This window comes from Podarcis cretensis, assembly GCF_951804945.1.
Source record: "Podarcis cretensis genome assembly, chromosome: 16".
NCBI classification, from domain to species: domain Eukaryota; kingdom Metazoa; phylum Chordata; class Lepidosauria; order Squamata; family Lacertidae; genus Podarcis; species Podarcis cretensis.
In genome coordinates this window covers 27,345,149-27,367,214 of record NC_137186.1, presented here as the reverse complement: position 1 = coordinate 27,367,214, position 22,066 = coordinate 27,345,149, and the positions used below count along the sequence as shown (strand labels likewise).

The following is a 22,066-nucleotide window of genomic DNA, read 5'->3' as shown; positions in this document are numbered from 1 at the left end:
CAGCAGTCACAAAATTAAAAGACGCCTGCTCCTTGGGAGAAAGGCGATGGCAAATCTAGACAGCATCTTAAAAAGTAGAGACATCACCTTGCCAACAAAGGTCCGTATAGTTAAAGCCATGGTTTTCCCAGTAGTGATGTACGAGAGTGAGAGCTGGACCATAAAGAAGGCTGATCGCCGAAGAATCGATGCTTTTGAATTATGGTGCTGGAGGGGACTCTTGAGAGTCCCATGGACTGCAAGAAGATCAAACACATCCATTCTGAAGGAAATCAGCCCTGAGTGCTCACTGGAAGGACAGATCATGAAGCTGAGGCTCCAATATTTTGGCCACCTCATGAGAAGAGAAGACTCCCTGAAAAAGACCCTGATGTTGGGAAAGATGGAGGGCACAAGAAGAAGGGGATGACAGAGGACAAGATGGTTGGATAGTGTTCTCGAAGCTACCAGCATGAGTTTGACCAAACTGCGGGAGGCAGTGGAAGACAGGAGTGCCTGGCGTGCTCTGGTCCATGGGGTCACGAAGAGTCGGATATGACTAAACGACTAAACAAAAAAACAACAACAAAGGATAGGGTAAGGGCTGCAGCTCAGCATAAGGCCGGTGCCTTTTGAAATCTGCTCTAAATGAGAGCCATGAGGGCTAGAAACTTACTTCATTTTCAGGGGAAGGGTGCAGCTCAGTGGTAGACCATCTCCTCTGCATGCAGGAGCTCTTGGGGCTGAATCTCCAGATCGGGCTGATGGACCTGACTTGGTGTAAAGCAGATTCCTATTTAAATCTGCTATCTGTTTAGAACAATGAGGACTAGGATCTTACTTCATTTTTAGGGGAGGGGCACAGCTCAGTGGTAGAGCTTTGCCCGCCAAAGTTACCGTAAGTTCAGTCCCTGGCATCTCCAGGTAAGCTTGGGAAGGTCCCTTCCCTGAAACCATATGTTGTTTGGTTATGCAAAAAATAAGAACACCATAAAAATTGATGCATATATTAAGGGAAATGTGTATGTGAGTTAGAACTGCACACAAAAATGTGTTTATTAGGAGAGATTTGTACTTAAAACACTGTTGAATATTCAAGAGAGAGAGATTGAGAAATGCACTGGGAAGCAGCCCCCCCGGTAATTTGCAGCACCGGAACTCGTAGCTTTTCCGTTCATCCCACAAATAATTCTCAGAGGATTTTCTCCAGAACGTAGTTGTTGCCAATGATCTGGTCCACGACTCCTGGCAGCCAATCTCTGAGGAGCAGCACAGGTTTCGTGAGCCAATAAGGAAAGAAAACTTCCCTCACCCTCATGACGCCACCCCTCACGATTGCCTGGGCGCAGAGCTCTTTCGAACTTGCCTTCAGGGACATCTTGCCTTCTACCGACCTCACAGCTGTGTCTGCAGAAAAGAGCACGGAAGTCAAGTCAGGGGGAAAGGGCACCAGGGACCCGAGGATCTTGGAAGCTGCTGCTGGTCTGTCTGCCTTGCTGCTGCTGATTCTAGTCCTTATGGTCCCCCCCCCAAAAAAAGAGAGGACTACAACCTTGATTTAGTTTTAGGGGAAAGGTTATGATTTGGTGGCAGAGAATCTCCCTTGCATGGAGAAGGTCTAAACTCCCCAGCAGCATCTTCAGGTAGGGCTGGGAATGTTCCCTGCCTGTATATCACGATGTTTAGCTGGTGTTATAAGAAAAAACTGCTCCTTTTCTTTTATGGGGTATCCAAGAGCCTGTACAGAGTCCTTAAGTGGGTTCCCTATCAGTAGGAGAAAATAACAGAGGCCAACCAGAGAATATTAAGAAGCAAAGCGGCTAGTAAGCCTGATCTTTATTCAAGGAACTGTTGCAACAGGGTCCCCACTCACCACACGCAGAAGGGAGGAGAGAACCCTGAACAATGGTGCGCAAACCCTTATACAGTCAGACATCGGATTGAATGTGCTTCAGGATGAGCGCGTTCGAGTTGCACTCCGCGGCAACCCGGAAGTAACAGAGCGCGTTACTTCCAGGTTTTGCTGCTTGTGCATGCGCAGACACTCAAAATGAAGTCACGTGCATGCGCAGAAACGGCAAAAAGCGATGCGTGCGCAGATGTGCCGTCGCTGGTTATGTTTGCTTCTAGATGCGAACGGGCCTCCGGAACAGATCCCGTTCACATCTAGAAGTACCACTCTATTAAGGTAAAGGTACCCCTGCCCGTACGGGCCAGTCTTGACAGACTCTAGGGTTGTGCGCCCATCTCACTCAAGAGGCCGGGGGCCAGCGCTGTCCGGAGACACTTCCGGGTCACGTGGCCAGCGTGACATCGCTGCTCTGGCGAGCCAGCGCAGCACACGGAAACACCGTTTACCTTCCCGCCAGTAAGCAGTCCCTATTCATCTACTTGCACCCGGGGGTGCTTTCGAACTGCTAGGTTGGCAGGCGCTGGGACCGAGCAGCGGGAGCGCACCCCGCCGCGGGGATTCGAACCGCCGACCTTTCGATCGGCAAGCCCTAGGCGCTGAGGCTTTTACCCACAGCGCCACCCGCTGTATAGACTTTTGAAATTGGTCACCCTGTTGCCCAAGACCATCCCCTAAAACAGCATCCATCCATCACAGAAGGAGGCGGTCTCCAGCAGAAATCCTGTCTGCCAGGATACCTGAGAATGGTCACTGATTGCATTACCTGGGCAGTCTGGCCATTCTTTTGTGATGGTTAATACTTTAGTTCCAGAATCCAGGTCACAGGCTCACCCTATTCATACACAAATACATCCTTAAGACCAGTGGCGTAGCATGGGGGGTGCAGGGGGGGGGCAGCCACACTGGGCACAACATCTGGGGGGTTGCTTACCTGTGTCAATGTACCCCAACACGGCAACCGTGATGGGCATGTTGATTTCCCGAAGGCGCAGCTCTGTCCGCAAGGAGCTGTAGAATCCTTCCAGCGCAGCTTTGCTGGCGGCATATGGAACGGAGAAAGGGGATGGAAGGCGGCCTGAGAGAAAACAGGAACATATTCCTACTTGGAAGGTTGCAGAATCAATTTCTCCAGAAACCAAAGGGGTTAAGGGGATGGAGCGACTGCCCCTCTGAGGGAACGTTGCAGCCTTTGGGACTTTTTAGTTTAGAGGAGAGGCGAGTAAGGGGGTGAGATGATAGTGGTTTGTACAACTGACATGGAGAAAGCCATGACAGAAAGGATTTTCTCCCCCTCAATGTTTTTTTCAGCAGAAGAATGGGGTGCGAGTGCTTTCCAATAAATTAACTAACAGAGGATTGGGAAATTTAGATGCAGGAGCCCTAGAAGGACCTATGAAGAGCCCTGCTGAATCAGGCCAACGGCCCATCTAGTAGTAGTAGTAATAGTAGTAGTTAAGTTGTGGGTGAACATATCAGACGACACAGCGGTTCTTCAAACAGCTCTTCCTTATTCAGAGGCCAGAACAAAACAGAACTGAAAAGCTCAGTCAGCCTGCTTATATAGAACTCCAGAACAACGTAACTGTAGCAACTTTCTAAAACTATCCAATCACTGAACGTCACTTTCGATCCTTCATTTGCATAACTATCTACAGTATTCCCCTGCTGGCCCAGGGTGGGAACTTCAGTACATAACAATAGTAGTAGTAATAATAATAATAATAATAATACAGTTATACCCCGTGCATCTGGCTGGGTTTCCCTAGCCACTCAAGGAGGCTCCCAACAGAATTTTTAAAACATGATAAATATATCAAACATTAAAAGCTTCCCTAAATAGGGATGCCTTCAGATGTCGTCTAAAAGTCAGATAGTTGTTTATTTCCTTGACATCTGGTGGGAGGGCGTTCCATAGAGCGGGCGCCACTACCGAGAAGGCCCTCTGCCTGGTTCTCTGTAATCTCACTTCTCGCAGTGAGGGAACCGCCAGAAGGCCCTTGGAGCTGGACCTCAGTGTATGGGCAGAACGATGGGGGTGGAGACACTTCTTCAGGTATACTGGGCTGAGGCCATTTAGGGCTTTAAAGGTCAGCACCAGCACTTTGAATTGTGCTCAGAAAGTTTGGACCTCCCGAGATCACTTTGACTGGGGGGGGGGCACCAGTCGCCTGCCCATACCACTCATGGACGATACCACGATGATATTGCCACGGGACTCTTGCAACATGCTCAGGGCCGACACGGTGACCTGGACGTAGCTGAAGAAGTTGACCGTCATGGAGCTGATCACAGATTCCATGTCTCCTTGGTACGGGCCAAAACTGATTTTTCCACCAGCATGATTCAGAACCAGCAGATCAAGCCCCCCTGCGAGGGAAAAGAGCACAGAGACCCTGAGTGGAAGAGGGAGAGCAACAACCATCTTAAGAGATGGACGGAGCTCAGCCTCTTCTCATGTCAACATATAGGCTACCCCTGAAAACCAGCCTGTGCCAAGCTCTGTCCTTTCATGATTTAGCTGCGGTTCCTTTGTTGTGGGGGTTGGACTAGATGACCCTTGGGGTCCCTCCCAACCTTACTATTCTCTGATACCAGCCTACGCAAGCCTGGTGCCCTCCCAATGTAGGAACGCAAGGAGAAATTTGGTTAGGCTTGCATTAAGACAGCGGTTGCCAAACTTTTTTCTCCCTACCCAATAAAGAGCATTATTCAGAACCATGATCTGCATGAACCAGTAAGGAAGATAGTAACGGAATGACAGTCAAAATGGTAACTACGAATAGCCCATGTATTCAAAACCCACTTCAAACTATTTAGGTTAACCAAGTCAACAGAACTGATGAACGTAATCCGGTGACACCAGCTTTCACAGAATCACAGAGCTGGAAGATTCACCCAACCAATGAGAAATTGGAAACAAGTCAAAATCTATTAATCTCAAATGACTGGGGCTGATGGGAGTTGCTGTCCAAATTATCTGGAAGGCCAATCAGGTTGGGAAATGCTGGTCAACCCCTTCCTTCCTTCCTTCCTTCCTTCCTTCCTTCCTTCCTTCCTTCCTTCCTTCCTTCCTTCCTTCCCTCCCTCCCTCCCTCCCTCCCTGGCCAGGTTTAATTCGAATCCTTCAAACCTCCTATGGGGAAGGTTCTCAGGAATGGTAGAAGGAGAAAGAATTTGCCCATGTGAAGACCATCAAGTGGAAACTCTTACACAGCAGTTCCTAGATCAACTCTGCATCCCCAAATGGAAACCAGAGTTAGAGGTCATACATTTTCTATTATTGGGGAATAATCAGGAGCTCACCAAGTTAGTGGCTAAATATCATTATCTGGTTTTTTGTCGTCGAAACACATTGCAGACGTCTGATTTCCCTGGAGACCTAGAGCTGTAATTCTGGACTGCTTTGCCTCTTTCATTTGACAAATGTTTTGTGTCACTGGGAAGGTGGTAATTCTGTATTGATTTGCTATGGATGTTTGTATGCGATGCCAATAAAAGGTTTAATGATGATGATGATGATGATATACCATCCTTCATCAAAAGATCTCTGGGCTGATCTTTGCCAAGATGCAGGCAGACAAGGCCAATAGCTGTGGTGTCCCAGGGCAGAAGCTGTGTTCCCCTCAAGACGAAAGGGTTAAGGAGCCCTTTGCCTGCGCCTCAGGTAGCTTGTGTGGCAGCCTTTTGGGACCTGGAAGAACAGTTGCCACCCCTCCAAGACTGGCTAGGGACTGGCCTTCCATCTTTACCCAAGACGTTCTTGGTTTCTTCCACAACATTCCGGGCAGAAGCCAAGTCACTCATATCTGAAACGACGTACGAAGCAGAGGCGGCTCCCAGTTTCAGACAATTCTGGACTACCTGGAGGAAACAAATAAATGGAAAACGAGCCCCAAAATGGAAAACGAGTGAGGTCCCAACTAAAGAAGACTGGCAACTTAAACTGATGGAATATGTGCAGCTTGCAGACTTAACTTATAGAATAAGAAAACAAGAAGAGTATACGTTTAAAAAAGATTGGGAAATGTTTATTGAATTATTAAGTGAATTATTCAATACAGTACACCTGAAAAGGTTGGCAGCTTTAAGATAAATTCAACAGTGTAAATAAATTTTGATGGATGTAAAAATGGAATATTGGATGGCTTAGTTTATGTGAAATATGCAGGGATCTATGGCATGCAAACTGAACCATGGAAAGAGAAGAAGGGAAGTCATTGATATTTTAAGGTTGTTTAAATGAATATTCTAAATTGTAAAATAGAAAAAAACTTAATAAAAATTATGCAAAAAAGAGAAAACAAATAAAAATAAAGAGGGAACTTGAAAATGGCTTCTAAGCGGTTTTCAAGTATAAAATCCATTGTAAAATTCTACAACGCACAATAAAACAATCCTATCTGAGCAGTGAAAAACAGCCACAAAATTTATTATACAGTGAGCCAGTTTAAAAGCACAATTATTTAAAAAAATCAAAATCAAAACAGTTGGATCAGGAAGATCAAGTTCGGGGGAATGTTCATCGGAAACAAGTGTGTCTTTAAAAACCAGTAGAATAGCAGTAGTGATGGTGAGTCATAAAATCACAGAATTATAGAGTTGGAAGAGACCCCAAGAGTCATCTACTCCAACGCCTTAGAGCAAGGAAGGCGTTCCATAATGCCGGTGCCATCAGGGAAAAAGCCTCCATGTTCCCACAAGCCAATGGTCACCATCAGGGCATGGCTAAACTAAACCGGTTTCCATTATTGAACAACGGATTCTTGTGGGAGGGGAGCTTGGTCAAAAGGAGGGCCAGATGAGGAAGGAAGAGATGAGAGGGGTATTTTTGAGAGGGGAGGGGAGGCTAAGGGTTGTAGCCAAACTAAGACTATTGGAATCAAGGAACCTGAGTTTAACTACATTGGGGTCAAGGGATTAACAATTTACCTTCTGGAGGCGTGTCGCGTTCCTCGCTGTCAGCATCAAATGGGCCCCCATCCATGCGAACTCATAAACCATTTGTTCCCCTATCCCTGTGCTTGACCCCGTCACCAGGACCCGTTTCCCTCGCACCATTTCTGGAGACAGAGAAGGAGATGGTCAACACCAGCCACCCATGATGCAGATGTTCTGCACTGAAGTTCATAAGAACAGAAACGTAAGGATAGAAGGAGAGTCTGGCTAAAGGGGCCCCCATGCAGTCACAGAATCAAGGAGTTGGAAAAGACCCTTAGGATCATCTAGCCCAGCCCCCCCCAAACTCAGCCCTCCAGTTGTTTTGGGACTACAACTCCCATCATCCCTAGCTAACAGGACCAGTGGTCAGGGATGATGGGATTGTATTTTTTTTTTTATAATAATTTTTATTAATTTTCCACACATATAATAATGAACAGTATAAAACAATACAACTTCAAGCTCATCAGTTCATATCCTTCTTTCTTTGATTTCCCCATACCTCCCCATCCCTGCATCCTTGTTTAATAATTCTTTAGCAACCCTTAGGTCCTTTGTCTTAATTCCCTTTCATAAAAATTTCTTAAGTTTTTTGTTTACTGCTGCAATTCTTTACTTCTTACCCCCTGACATCTTAACACTCCTCAATTTTACAGGGATGATGGGATTGTAGTCCCAAAACATCTGGAGGGCCGAGATTGGAGATGCCTGATCTAGTCCAACCCCCTACAATGCTGGGATACACAGCTGTCCTCATACGGGGATCGAACCTGCAGCCTTGGTATTATCAGCCAACTGAGCTCTCCAGACTATCCTGTTCTCGCAGTGGCCAACTAAATGCCCCAAAGGGAAGCCCACAAGCAGGATCTGAGTGCAGCAGCACTCTCCCGTCCGGTGGCTTCCAGCAATGGGGATTTAGAAGTATTACTGCCTCCTCCCTAGTAATTGATATTATTTCACAAGATCAATATATGGCTGGATTGTAACAGAATGTCGACACCATTACGAAACAACAAAGTTGATGAAAGCAATTCTTTAAAACGTTCAAAAAATAAATCAGAATAAATGATCATTACCCCAGAGTCTCAGGGATGGTGGCAGCCCAATGGAGGGTCTTTTCTGTGGTGGCCTCTAAGCTGCAGAACTCCCACTTCACAGAGATGCACTTTCGTTATACAGCTTTCAGCAAATGCTAAAGACACACCTCTTTCCCCTGGCACCTGTGTCTTTAGGATCCACCTTTCCCCCCAGTGATTGTAATTAAACTGCTTTTAAAGTTGTGTTTTGTTGTAACCCACTCTGGAACCTTAGGGTGAAGGGAGAGTTAATAACAATAACAACAACAACAACAACAACAACAACAACAACAACAACAACTCTTGAGAGTCCCATGGACTGTAAGAAGATGAAACTTATCCATTCTTAAGGAAATCAGCCCTGAGTGCACACTGGAAGGACAGATCCTGAAGCTGAGGCTCCGATACTTTGGCCACCTCATGAGAAGAGAAGACTCCCTGGAAAAGACCCTGATGTTGGGAAAGATGGAGGGCACAAGGAGAAGGGGATGACAGAGGATGAGATGGTTGGACAGTGTTGTCGAAGCTACCAGCATGAGTTTGACCAAACTGCGGGAGGCAGTGGAAGACAGGAGTGCCTGGCGTGCTCTGGTCCAGGGGGTCACGAAGAGTCGGACACGACTAAACAACTAAACAACAACAAAAGTTGTGTTTTGTTGTAACCCACTCTGGAACCTTAGGGTGAAGGGAGAATTAAATAATAATAATAATAATAATAATAATAATAGTAATAATTTAAAACACTAATGTAAAGCATGGGCCAGGTTCTATGCATCTGGATAGGGTAATCTAAACAAAAAAAGTTTTTAGCAAGTGCCAACAACAGACCCACCAAGCTTCCCTATTTTCCAGGGACAATCCCATATTTACAGAAGCTCTCCTGGTTTCTGATCTGATCCCTGAATGTCCCGCTTTTCCTTAGGACTTCCCTATTTTCTTTGGAGAAATGTTGGAGGGTAGTGATCCGACCCCTGAGCCATCTGAAGGTAGCCCTGTATAGGGAAGTTTCTCAATGTGTTATTATATTTTCATATATGTTGGAAGCCGGGTGCGTGAGGTATAAATAGTAACTTCGTTGTTGTTGTTGTTGTTGTTGTTGTTGCTGTTGCTGTTGTTGTTGTTGTTGTTATGGAACAGGTGGTCCCTATTTTCATCGGATAAATGTTGGAGGGTATGCAACAAGAGCAGAGCAAAGGTGCTTGTCTGGTGTCACTGGCATGCTATGTGCAAACATTCCCAAGAATGGCAGAGGGATTTATGTGCAAGAGAGGATCAAGGCCAGGTTCAGAAAAGGAAACCCTTCTCCCTTGGCTTACCTTCGGAGAAACTTTCCCAGGTATAGGCATAGTAAACGAGGACAGCGATGAGGACGGGCGCGACGATCTTGAGCACCGCCATGGTTGTCTATGCAGCCAATCATTAACCTTGGCCAGCTGGACTTGTTTGTCGAGGTTCAGAAATCCACCCTTTGCCCTGTGGCCACCCAAAGCCTTTCCCAGAAATAAACAACTATCAGAATAATAATAATAATAATAATAATAATAATAAATAATAATAATAATAATAATAATAATAATAATAATAATGTATTATTTATAGCCTGCCCATCTGGCTGGGTTTCCCCAGCCACTCTGGGTAGCTCCCAACAGAATATTAAAAACAATAAAACATCAGACGTTCGACCTTCCCTAAACAGGGCTGCCTTCAGATGTCTTCTAAAAATCAGATAGTTGTTTATTTCCTTGACATCTGATGGGAGGGCGTTCCACAGGGCGGGTGCCACTACTGAGAAGCCCCTCTGCCTGGTTCCCTGTAACCTCACTTCTTGCAGGGAGGGAACTGCCAGAAGGCCCTCAGAGGTGGACCTCAGCATCCGGGCTGAACGATGGGGGTGGAGATGCTCCTTCAGGTATACTGGGCTGAGGCCATTTAGGGCTTTAAAGGGCAGCACCAACACTTTGAATTGTGCTCGGAAACGTACTGGGAGCCAATGTAGGTCTTTCGGGACTGGTGTTCTATGGTCTCGGCGGCCACTTCCAGTCGGCATTCTAGCTGCAGCATTCTGTATTAATTGTAGTTTCCGGGTCACCTTCAAAAGTAGCCCCACATAGAGCACATTGCAGTACAGCTGGGAACACACCCAGTCTGGAATCCCAGACAGTCACTGCCAGTCAGTGTAGACAATACTGAGCTAAGTCTCACTCACCACAAGGCAATTTCTTATGCTCTCCCGATCTTCCAAATAGGGCTTCAGTTCTGCAGGGATGCAGAGCGAGAGGGAGAGATTTGGGACAAGTGCAAGGGGGACATTGCATCTGTCTTCTGACAACCTTCGTGAGGTTTTGTAATACAACCCCCATCAGCCCCCAGCAGGCACTGAAGTCCAGGAAATCAAGATGACACAGGATGGATGAAGGCTGAGTTACAGGTTGGGTGCTGTCCCCCCACACAGTGGATGGCGCTGTGGTCTAAACCACTGAGCCTCTTGGGCTTGCCAATCAGAAGGTCGGAGGTTTGAACCCCCGCGACAGGGTGAGTTCCCGTTGCTCTGTCACAGCTCCTGCCAACCTAACAATTTGAAAGCACGCCAGTGCAAGTAGATAAATAGGTACCACTGCTGCAGGAAGGTGGTATTATTATTATTATTATTATTATTATTATTATTATTATTATTATTAAAATTTATATACTACCGTATACCCGGGTGTCAGGGGTTCAGGAGCAGAGGCACAGGGGAGAGAGGAAGCGGAGAGCGAAGGGGAACAATCCGAGGGCAGCGTAGGAGAGTATGACAGTGGGCCGAGAGATTCCATGAGCTTCTCCAGCGATTCGGAAGATTCCCAGAAGGGGGCACCGATGGCCAGGGCAAGGGGGGGTCCCGGGAGGGACGCACCAGAGGCAAGGGGCCAGCGGCGACTCCCAAAGCAGCAGCTGGAGATCGGGACCAGCTTCCCCACCAGGGCGTAGCGGGGGGGAAGAGTCCCATGTGTCAGGGCCGGCTTCCCCTCCAGTGGGGAGAGAAGATGAGGCAGGGCTGACCACGCCCCTATCGCTGAGTGAGGGAACGGAGGGGAAGTCAGATCCAGCTAGCCCCCCCCGAAGGGGGAAGCAGTGACAGGAGCAGTGTACCGGTCAGGAGGAAGGTTGCCGGCTGGGCGCGCGCGCCAAGTTCAAATGTACAGGAGCGCGGGACAGCAGGGAGGTCGGATTGGGAGCCAGGTCCTAAAGCACGCCGGAAGCAGGGGGAAGAATCCGGGGAATCAGCATCAGAAGAGTCCAGAAAGGGCGACACCCCAGCGGGCAGAAGGACCCAGAGGAGAAAGGAGCAAAGGAGGAGGTGGAGCAAGGCTAGGGTCTTGAATTGGTGTCGAGGGGGAGGAGATTCAGATGGAGCTTCAGCGGTCTAGGGTTGAGACGTAGAGCTGCGCGCCGCGGCTTTGAAATGGAAACTGAACCTTAATAAAGACTTTTGTATATAGCAAGAACTGGCGTTGGTCCTTTGTGAGCTGGGACCTTGGGCAGCTCTGACACCGGGGATCTCAGGGCAGTTCACAGAATAAAATCAAGATTAATAATAATTATAACAATAATAATAATAATAACAATAATAATAATAATCCCAATAGCCGCCCCCCCTCACAAAAACATATTTTAAAAGGGCATAGAATGTAAATCAGATCAACCAAAGGCCTGGTTAAAAAGGAATGTTTTTGCCTGACACCTAAGGGTGGCTAATGAAGGCTCCAGACGAACTTCCCTGGGGAGAGAATTCCACAGACAGGGAGCCACTGCAGAGAAGGCCCCGTTCTCGTGTTGCCGCCCTTCACCTCTCAAGGAGGAGGCACATAAAGAAGGGCCTCAGAAGATGATCTCAGGCTCTGGGTAGGTTCATATGGGAAGAGGCAGTCCTTGAGGTATTGTGGCCCTGAGCTAGTTAACAGTAGATACTTTCAAGTTACGTCTTGCTATTTAAATGGTCTCCTATCTGTGTGAACCTTCCTGACTTCTTAAAGAGGGAGTGGAGAGGAAGGTTTATTTCACTGTCCTGTATAGGTCATAGGGTGCAACATTTATATATTAAATGACATCTGTAGACTGCTAAAGATTTTTATTTTTATGATACTGAAGTGGTGTACAGAAATTGAAAACTGCAATAAAACCATCAATAGCAAACCACTTAACTCATCATTATAAAATACATTCTAAGCCACAATGTAGCTCAGGGGCTACAGCATCTACGTTGCATGAAGAATGTCCCGGGTTTCAAGTTGGGCTTGGAAAAACTCTGTCTGAAACCCTGGAGAGCTGCTGCCAGTCAGTGTAGACAGTACAGAGCTAGACAGATCAATGGTAGCTTCCTATGTTCCTAAAGGAACACAGTCCAGCTTTAAAAACTGTGGAAAGCCCAAGCAAAAGAGGTTGCCTTTAAGAGGTGTCTAAACCGGTTGTGGGATGCAGGTGGCGCTGTGGGTTAAACCACAGAGCCTAGGACTTGCTGATCAGAAGGTCGGCGGTTTGAATCCCCGCGATGGGGTGAGCGCTCGTTGCTTGGTCCCAGCTCCTGCCCACCTAGCAGTTCGAAAGCACATCAAAGTGCAAGTAGATAAATAGGTACCGCTCCGGCAGGAAGGTAAACAGCGTTTCCGTGCGCTGCTCTGGTCTGCCAGAAGCGGCTTAGTCCTGGTGGCCACATGACCCGGAAGCTGTCTGTGGACAAACACCAGCTCCCTTGGCCAGTAAAGAGAGATGAGCATGCAACCCCAGAGTCATCCACGGCTGGACTTAATGGTCAGGGGTCCCTTTACCTTTTGAAACAGGTGATGGAGGAGACTTCTCAACAACAACAAAAAGGAAAGCGAGTGTAGCCTAGTGGTTAGAGTGCAGGACCTGGAAGAGACCTGGGTTCAAATTCCCACTCATCCTTGAAGTTCACTGGGTCATCTAGATCTAGACCAACCCCCTGCAATGCAGTGATCTCAGCCAAAGCACCCATGACAGATGGCCATCCAACCTCTGCTTAAAAACCTCCAAGGATGGAGAGTCCACCACATCACAAAGGAATCCGTTCCAATGTCAAACAGTTATCATCAGACAGTTATTCCTGATGTTTAGTCGGAATCTCCTTTCTTGCAACTTGCACCCTTTGGTTTGAGTCCTATGCTTGGGAGCAGGAGAAAACAATCTCGCTGCATCTTCCATGGGACAGCCCTTCAGATATTTGAAAGTGGCTATCCTATCTCCTCTCCGTCTCCCTTTTTCTAAGTATACCCAGCTGCTTCGACCGCTCTTCATACGGCATGGTTTCCAGACCCTTGATCATCTTGGTCGCCTTCCCCTACACACTTTCCAGCTTGCTGTGGGGATTAAGTGAGGAGGAGGTAGGAGGAGAACCATGTAGGCCACCTTGAGCTCCTCACAGGAGAAGGTGGGGTACAAATGCAATCTGTTATGTACTGAAGTTCTCACCCTGGGCCAGCAGGGGGATACTGTAGATAGTTTTCACTCAGGTCCACATATGCAAACAAGGGATTGAAAGTGACATTCAGTGATTGGATAGTTACAGAAAGTTGTTACAGTTGTGTTGTAGTATATAAGCAGGCTGGCTGAACCCTTCACTTCAGTTCTGTTCTGGCCTGTGAATAAACAAGAGCTGTTTGAAGAATCGCTGTGTCGTCTGAGATGTTCATCCACAACTTAACACAATAATAAAAAGTCCCCAATGAGTTGAGAGTAGTGGGCCAATGGCTCATTAGCACCAACAGACTCGCCTCCACAGCATTTGTGAGGTTTGCTGCTGACAGTAACACCCACCCACATCCAAAAGCCTTTCCCTGCTTCACACTGTGCTGGTCTGGAGGCGAGCACTCCTCCTGCGGGAACTTAGTTCCCTCTGCCTCTCTGCCCTGAGCCTCTGTAGCTCAGGAGAGGCTGAAGGGTTATCAGACCCAGAGGCAACCTCAGCTTCCTCTGATGGGGCTGAGAGTGGAGCACCTGCAGGCAATGCGTCCTCCATCACCTCAGGAGCCAGAGCAGACTCAGCTGGTGCCTGCACCTGAGGATCCAGCACATGTGAGGACCCTTCAGGCTCAAGCCCCAGCCCCAGCTCAGCTGGTTCTGGAGGCAGGGAATCCTGTGCAGGCTGGGATCCCACTGGTTCAGCATCCGAGTCTGAATCCCAGGCCACCACACACACTTTGTGCCACTGTGAACCCACACCTGAGCCTGCAGAGAGGGGAGTGTGACGCATGCCATTATATGACGGATTCCAACCACACAGGTTTTTTAAGGCGCTGATCGCTTGAGGAGGCGAAGGATGTTTCTTTCACAAGTTCAGACTTTGCAGCCGGTTGCAAAAGGCGCTGGAGCCAAGAGGTGGAGCCGTGTGCCCAAGGCTAGGAGAAATTGCACAATTTGAAGCAGGGAAAGGCTTCGGGTGGCCACAGGGCAAAGGGTGGATTTCTGAACCTCGCCAAACAAGTCCAGCTAGTCGAGGTTAATGATTGGCTGCCAAGACAACCATGGCGGTGCTCAAGATCATCGCGCCGGTCCTCATCGCTGTTCTCGTTTACTATGCCTATACCTGGGAAAGTTTCTCCGAAGGTAAGCCAAGGGAGAAGGGTTGCCTCTTCTGAAACGTTGCCTTGATTGTCTCTTACACATAAATGCCTCTGCCATTCTCAGGGATGTTTGCACATAGCTAGCGGCACCAGCTCTGCTCTTGTTGCATACCCTCTAACATTTATCCAATGAAAATAGGGACTTCCTGTTCCAAAATCATCATCATAATGATAACAACAACAATAAAGAAGTTACAGATAGGTAGCCGTGTTGGTCTGTCATAGTCAAAACAAAAAATCCCTTCCAGTAGCACTACTGGAAGGAATTTTTTGTTTTGAATAAAGAAGTTACTATTTATACCTCGCCCACCTAGCTTCCAACATATATGAAAATATAATAAAACATTTCCCTATACAGGGCTACCTTCAGATGGCTCAGGGGTCGGATCACTACCCTCCAACATTTCTCCAAAGAAAATAGGGAAGTCCTAAGGAAAAGCGGGACATTCAGGGATCAGATCAGAAACCGGGAGAGCTTCTGTAAATATGGGATTGTCCCTGGAAAATAGGGAAGCTTGGCGGATCTGTTGTTGGCACTTCCTAAAAACTTTTTTTGTTTAGACTACCCTATCCAGATACGTAGAACCTGGCCCATGTTTTACATTAGTGTTTATTATTATTATTATTATTATTATTATTATTATTATTATTTAACTATCCCTTCACCCTAAGGTTCCAGAGCGGGTTACAACAAAACACAACTTTAAAAACAGTTTAATTACAACCACTGGGGGGAAAGGTGGATCCTAAAGACACAGGTGCCAGGGGAAAGAGGTGCGTCTTTTGAAAGCTGTATAACGAAAGTGCATCTCTGTGAAGTGGGAGTTCTGCAGCTTAGAGGCCACCACAGAAAAGACCCTCCCTCCCTTGGGCTGCCACCATCCCTGAGACTCTGGGGTAATGATCATTTATTCTGATTTAATATTTGAACGTTTTAAAGAATTGCTTTCATCAACTTTGTTGTTTCGTAATGGTGTCGACATTCTGTTACAATCCAGCCGTATATTGATCTTGTGAAATAATATCAATTACTAGGGAGGAGGCAGTAATACTTCTAAATCTCCATTGCTGGAAGCCACCGGACGGGAGAGTGCTGCTGCACTCAGATCCTGATCGTGGGCTTCCCTTTGGGGCATTTAGTCGGCCACTGCGAGAACAGGATAGTTTGGAGAGCTCAGTTGGCTGATAATACCAAGGCTGCAGGTTCGATCCCCGTATGAGGACAGCTGCGTATCCCAGCATTGTAGGGGGTTGGACTAGATCAGGCATCTCCAATCTCGGCCCTCCAGATGTTTTGGGACTACAATCCCATCATCCCTGACCACTGGTCCTGTTAGCTAGGGATGATGGGAGTTGTAGTCCCAAAACATCTGGAGGGCTGAGTTTGGGGGGGGGCTGGGCTAGATGATCCTAAGGGTCTTTTCCAACTCTGTGATTCTGTGACTGCATGGGGGCCCCTTTAGCCAGACTCTCCTTCTATCCTTACGTTTCTGTTCTTATGAACTTCAGTGCAAAACATCTGGATTGTAGGTGGCTGGTGCTGACCATCTCTTCTCTCTCTCCAGAAATGGTGCGAGGGAAACGGGTCCTGGTGACGGGGTCAAGCACAGGGATAGGGGAACAAATGGCTTATGAGTTCGCATGGATGGGGGCCCATTTGATGCTGACAGCGAGGAACGCGACACGCCTCCAGAAGGTAAATTGTTAATCCCTTGACCCCAATGTAGTTAAACTCAGGTTCCTTGATTCCAATAGTCTTAGTTTGGCTACAACCCTTAGCCTCCCCTCCCCTCTCAAAAATACGCCCCTCATCTCTTCCTTCCTCATCTGGCCCTCCTTTTGACCAAGCTCCCCTCCCACAAGAATCCATTGTTCAATAATGGAAACCGGTTTAGTTTAGCCATGCCCTGATGGTGACCATTGGCTTGTGGGAACATGGAGGCTTTTTCCCTGATGGCACCGGCATTATGGAACGCCTTCCTTGCTCTAAGGCGTTGGAGTAGATGACTCTTGGGGTCTCTTCCAACTCTATAATTCTGTGATTTTATGACTCACCATCACTACTGCTATTCTACTGGTTTTTAAAGACACACTTGTTTCCGATGAACATTCCCCTGAACTTCAACTTCCTGATCCAACTGTTTTGATTTTGATTTTTTAAAATAATGGTGCTTTTAAACTGGCTCGCTGTATAATAAATTTTGTGGCTGTTTTTTCACTGCTCAGATAGGATTGTTTTATTGTGCGTTGCAGTATTTTACAATGGATTTTATACTTGAAAACCACTTAGAAGCCATTTTCAAGTTCCCTCTTTATTTTTGTTTTCTCTTTTTTGCATAATTTTTATTAAGTTATTTTAAATTTTACAATTTAGAATATTCATTTAAACAACCTTAAAATATCAATGACTTCCCTTCTTCTCTTTCCATGGTTCAGTTTGCATGCCATAAAAGGTAAAGGTAAAGGTACCCCTGCCCATACGGGCCAGTCGTGACCGACCATTTATTTGTTTCCTCCAGGTAGTCCAGAATTGTCTGAAACTGGGAGCCGCCTCTGCTTCGTACGTCGTTTCAGATATGAGTGACTTGGCTTCTGCCCGGAATGTTGTGGAAGAAACCAAGAACGTCTTGGGTAAAGATGGAAGGCCAGTCCCTAGCCAGTCTTGGAGGGGTGGCAACTGTTCTTCCAGGTCCCAAAGGCTGCCACACAAGCTACCTGAGGCGCAGGCAAAGGGCTCCTTAACCCTTTCGTCTTGAGGGGAACACGGCTTCTGCCCTGGGACACCACAGCTATTGGCCTTGTCTGCCTGCATCTTGGCAAAGATCAGCCCAGAGATCTTTTGATGAAGGATGGTATATCATCATCATCATCATCATAATTAAACCTTTTATTGGCATCGCATACAAACATCCATAGCAAATCAATACAGAATTACCACCTTCCCAGTGACACAAAACATTTGTCAAATGAAAGAGGCAAAGCAGTCTAGTATTACATCTGCAATGTGTTTCGACGACAAAAAACCAGATAAAGATATTTAGCCACTAACTTGGTGAGCTCCTGATTATTCCCCAATAATAGAAAATGTATGACCTCTAACACTGGTTTCCATTTGGGGATGCAGAGTTGATCTAGGAACTGCTGGTGGAGATCAACATATAGTTGACATTTAAGAACCATATGCGTAAGAGTTTCCACTTGATGGTCTTCACATGGGCAAATTCTTTCTCCTTCTACCATTCCTGAGAACCTTCCCCATAGGAGGTTTGAAGGATTCGAATTAAACCTGGCCAGGGAGGGAGGGAGGGAGGGAGGGAAGGAAGGAAGGAAGGAAGGAAGGAAGGAAGGAAGGGGGTTGACCAGCATTTCCCAACCTGATTGGCCTTCCAGATAATTTGGACAGCAACTCCCATCAGCCCCAGTCATTTGAGAGTAATAGGTTTTGACTTGTTTCCAATTTCTCATTGATTGGGTGTATCTTCCAGCTCTGTGATTCTGTGAAAGCTGGTGTCACCGGATTACGTTCATCATTTTTGTTGACTTGGTTAACCTAAATAGTTTGAAGTGGGTTTTGAATACATGGGCTATTCGTAGTTACCATTTTGACTGTCATTCCGTTACTATCTTCCTTACTGGTTCATGCAGATCATGGTTCTGAATAATGCTCTTTATTGGGTAGGGAGAAAAAAGTTTGGCAACCACTGTCTTAATGGAAGCCTAACCAAATTTCTCCTGCGTTCCTACCAGCCGGCATGGCTGCATGCTGCTAGGAGCGGGTGGGAGTTGGTATCCAAAACATTGGGAGGGCACCAGGCTTGCGAAGGCTGGTATCAGAGAATCGTAAGGTTGGGAGAGACCCCAAGGGTCATCTAGTCCAACCCCCACAACAAAGGAACCGCAGCTAAATCATGAAAGGACTGAGCTCGGCACAGGCTGGTTTTCAGGGGTAGCCTATATGTTGACATGAGAAGAGGCTGAGCTCCGTCCATCTCCTAAGATGGTTGTTGCTCTCCCTCTTCCACTCAGGGTCTCTGTGCTCTTTTCCCTTGCAGGGGGGCTTGATCTGCTGGTTCTGAATCATGTCGGTGGAAAAATCAGTTTTGGCCCGTACCAAGGAGACATGGAATCTGTGATCAGCTCCATGACGGTCAACTTCTTCAGCTACGTCCAGGTCACTGTGTCGGCCCTGAGCATGTTGCAAGAGTCCCGTGGCAACATCATCGTGGTATCGTCCATAAGTGGTATGGGCAGGCGACTGGAGACCCCCCAGCCTAAGTGATCTCAGGAGGTCCAAACTTTCTCAGCACAATTCAAAGTGCTGGTGCTGACCTTTTAAGTCCTAAATGGCCTCGGCCCAGTATACCTGAAAGAGTGTTTCCACCCCCATTGTTCTGCCCAGACTCTGAGGTCCAGTGCCGAGGGCCTTCTGGCAGTTCCCTCACTGCGAGAAGTGAGGTTACAGGGAACCAGGCAGAGGGCCTTTTCGGTGGTGGCACCTGCCCTGTGGAACGCCCTCCCATCAGATGTCAAGGAAATAAACAACTATCTGACTTTTAGATGACATCTGAAGGCAGCCCTGTTTAGGGAAGCTTTGAATGTTTGATGTATTTATTGTGTTTTAAAAATTCTGTTGGGAACTGCCCTGAGTGGCTGGGGAAACCCAGCCAGATGCACGGCGTATAAATGTATTATTATTATTATTATCATTATTATTATTATTACTACTACTACTACTACTACTAGATGGGCCATTGGCCTGATTGGCCAGAGGGGGAGAAAATCCTTTCTGTCACCGCTTTCTCCATGTCAGTTGTACAAACCACTATCATGTCGCCCCCTTACTCGCCTCTCCTCTAAACTAAAAAGTCCCAAAGGCTGCAACGTTCCCTCAGAAGGGCAGTCGCTCCATCCCCTTAACCCCTTTGGTTTCTGGAGAAATTGATTCTGCAACCTTCCAAGTAGGAATATGTTCCTGTTTTCTCTCAGGCCGCCTTCCATCCCCTTTCTCCGTTCCATATGCCGCTAGCAAAGCTGCGCTGGAAGGATTCTACAGCTCCTTGCGGACAGAGCTGCGCCTTCGGGAAATCAACATGCCCATCACGGTTGCCGTGTTGGGGTACATTGACACAGGTAAGCAGACCCAGGTAGGGCAGCGGCTTAGTAGGGCTGGGTGATAATCCAGTGTCCAACATCGTGATATATCACCAGTGTTGTAAGAATTCTAAGGTCTGAAATGTAAAATAAATGTTCATAAATGTTCAAGGCAAACACATACATACGTATATAAACCACGGGTCTGAAATAGTACAGGAGAGCAATCCTGAAGCCAGTTTGACACTCCCAATGACCAAATATGATTCTATTCTATGATTCTATGAAATATTCCTGTGCAGTAAGGAAGGAAAATGGGGAAAGCCTTCCCATTGCCTTTTTGCTTGCAAATCCTGTCTTAAGCAGTGGCGTAGCGTGGGTTGTCAGCACCCGGGACAAGGCAAATAATTTGCGCCCCCTAACCCGTGGATTTTAGCACTTGAGTGAGAGCGCGCCCCCCCCCCCAGATGTTGCGCCCGGTGCGGCTGGCCCCCCTGCACCCTCCATGCTACACCACGGGTCTTAAGGGTGTATTTGTGTATGAATAGGGTTAGTCTGTGACCTGGATTCCGGAACCATCACAAAAGAATGGCCAGACTGCCCAGGTATTGCAATCAGTGACCATTCTCAGGTATCCTGGCAGACAGGATTTCTGCTGGAGACCACCTCCTTCTGTGATGGAGGGATGCTGTTTTAGGGGGATGGTCTTGGGCAACAGGGTGGCCAATTTCAAAAGTCTATACAGTGGTACTTCTAGATGCGAATGGGATCCGTTCCGGAGCCCCGTTCGCATCTAGAAGCAAACGTAACCAGCGACGGCACATCTGCGCACGCACGCATCGCTTTTTGCCGCTTCTGCGCATGCACGTGACTTCATTTTGAGCGTCTGCGCATGCACAAGTGACAAAACCTGGAAGTAACGCGCTCTGTTACTTCCGGGTTGCTGTGGAGTGCAATTTGAACGCGCTCATCCCGAAGCACATTCAATCCGATGTCTGACTGTATAAGGGTTTGCGCACCATTGTTCAGGGTTCTCTCCTCCCTTCTGCGTGTGGTGAGTGGGGACCCTGTTGCAACAGTTGCTTGAATAAAGATCAGGCTTACTAGCCGCTTTGCTTCTTAATATTCTCTGGTTGGCCTCTGTTATTTTCTCCTACCGATAGGGAACCCGCTTAAGGACTCTGTACGGGCTCTTGGATACCCCATAAAAGAAAAGGAGCAGTTTTTTCTTATAACACCAGCTAAACATCGTGATATACAGGCAGGGAACATTCCCAGCCCTACCTGAAGATGCTGCTGGGGAGTTTAGACCTTCTCCATGCAAGGGAGATTCTCTGCCACCAAATCATAACCTTTCCCCTAAAACTAAATCAAGGTTGTAGGTCTCTCTTTTTTGGGGGGACCATAAGGACTAGAATCAGCAGCAGCAAGGCAGACAGACCAACAGCAGCTTCCAAGGTCCTGGGGTCCCTGGTGCCCTTTCCCCCTGACTTGACTTTCGTGCTCTTTTCTGCAGACACAGCTGTGAGGTCGGTAGAAGGCAAGATGTCCCTGAAGGCAAGTTCGAAAGAGCTTTGCGCCCAGGCAATCGTGAGGGGCGGCGTCATGAGGGTGAGGGAAGTTTTCTTTCCTTATTGGCTCACGAAACCTGTGCTGCTCCTCAGAGATTGGTTGCCAGGAGTCGTGGACCAGATCATTGGCAACAGCTACGTTCTGGAGAAAATCCTCTGAGAATTATTTGTGGGGAAAGTGGATTATGAGTGGATTATGAAAAGAATTATGAGTGGGAAAGCTACAAGTTCCGGTGCTGCAAATTATTGGGGGGCTGCTTTCTGGTGCATTTCTCAATCTTTCTCTCTCTCTCTTGAATATTCAACAGTGTTTTAAGTACAAATCTCTCCTAATAAACACATTTTTGTGTGCAGTTCTAACTCACATACACATTTCCCTTAATATATGCATCAATTTTTATGGTGTTCTTATTTTTTGCATAACCAAACAACATATGGTTTCAGAGAAGGGACCTTCCCAAGCTTACCTAGAGATGCCAGGGACTGAACTTACGGTAATTTCGGCGTGCAAAGCTCTACCACTGAGCTGTGCCCCTCCCCTAAAAATGAAGTAAGATCCTAGTCCTCATTGTTCTAAACAGATAGCAGATTTAAATAGGAATCTGCCTTACACCAAGTCAGGTCCATCAGCCCGATCTGGAGATTCAACCACAGAAGTTCCTGCATGCAGAGGAGATGGTCTGCCACTGAGCTGCACCCTTCCCCTGAAAATGAAGTAGGTTTCTAGTCCTCATGGCTCTCATTTAGAGCAGATTTCAAAAGGCACCGGCCTTATGCTGAGCTGCAGCCCTTACCCTATCCTTTGTTGTTGTTTTGTTTAGTCGTTTAGTCATATCCGACTCTTCGTGACCCCATGGACCAGAGCATGCCAGCACTCCTGTC

General features: G+C 47.2%; 2 protein-coding genes across 2 annotated transcripts; one reads left to right on the top strand and one right to left on the bottom strand.

Moving 5' to 3' along the window:
- Positions 1–1,006: 1,006 nt before the first annotated feature.
- Positions 1,007–9,396, bottom strand: LOC307204941 (hydroxysteroid 11-beta-dehydrogenase 1-like protein A). Its single transcript, XM_079957127.1, has 6 exons — positions 9,222–9,396; positions 6,821–6,951; positions 5,641–5,752; positions 4,070–4,258; positions 2,823–2,966; positions 1,007–1,386 (listed from the first exon to the last, which is right to left on the bottom strand). Exons 1-6 carry the CDS (start codon positions 9,301–9,303, stop codon positions 1,172–1,174), a joined length of 873 nt encoding a protein of 290 aa, XP_079813253.1. The 5' UTR covers positions 9,304–9,396; the 3' UTR covers positions 1,007–1,171.
- A 4,915-nt stretch (positions 9,397–14,311) lies between these two features.
- Positions 14,312–21,373, top strand: LOC307204940 (hydroxysteroid 11-beta-dehydrogenase 1-like protein A). Its single transcript, XM_079957126.1, has 6 exons — positions 14,312–14,505; positions 16,088–16,218; positions 17,042–17,153; positions 18,575–18,763; positions 19,509–19,652; positions 21,130–21,373. Exons 1-6 carry the CDS (start codon positions 14,424–14,426, stop codon positions 21,342–21,344), a joined length of 873 nt encoding a protein of 290 aa, XP_079813252.1. The 5' UTR covers positions 14,312–14,423; the 3' UTR covers positions 21,345–21,373.
- Positions 21,374–22,066: the final 693 nt, after the last annotated feature.

What these genes read in the sequence shown, in the direction of transcription:
- LOC307204941 (XM_079957127.1), bottom strand. Translation starts at nt 9,303, where the DNA reads ATGGCGGTGCTCAAGATCGTCGCGCCCGTCCTCATCGCTGTCCTCGTT. An exon ending in ACGCGACACGCCTCCAGAAG is followed by an intron (nt 5,753 to 6,820) that starts GTAAATTGTTAA and finishes TGTTTCCTCCAG; the next exon opens with GTAGTCCAGAATTGTCTGAA. An exon ending in GTTGGGGTACATTGACACAG is followed by an intron (nt 1,387 to 2,822) that starts GTAAGCAACCCC and finishes TCTTTTCTGCAG; the next exon opens with ACACAGCTGTGAGGTCGGTA.
- LOC307204940 (XM_079957126.1), top strand. Translation starts at nt 14,424, where the DNA reads ATGGCGGTGCTCAAGATCATCGCGCCGGTCCTCATCGCTGTTCTCGTT. An exon ending in AGAAACCAAGAACGTCTTGG is followed by an intron (nt 17,154 to 18,574) that starts GTAAAGATGGAA and finishes TTTCCCTTGCAG; the next exon opens with GGGGGCTTGATCTGCTGGTT. An exon ending in GTTGGGGTACATTGACACAG is followed by an intron (nt 19,653 to 21,129) that starts GTAAGCAGACCC and finishes TCTTTTCTGCAG; the next exon opens with ACACAGCTGTGAGGTCGGTA.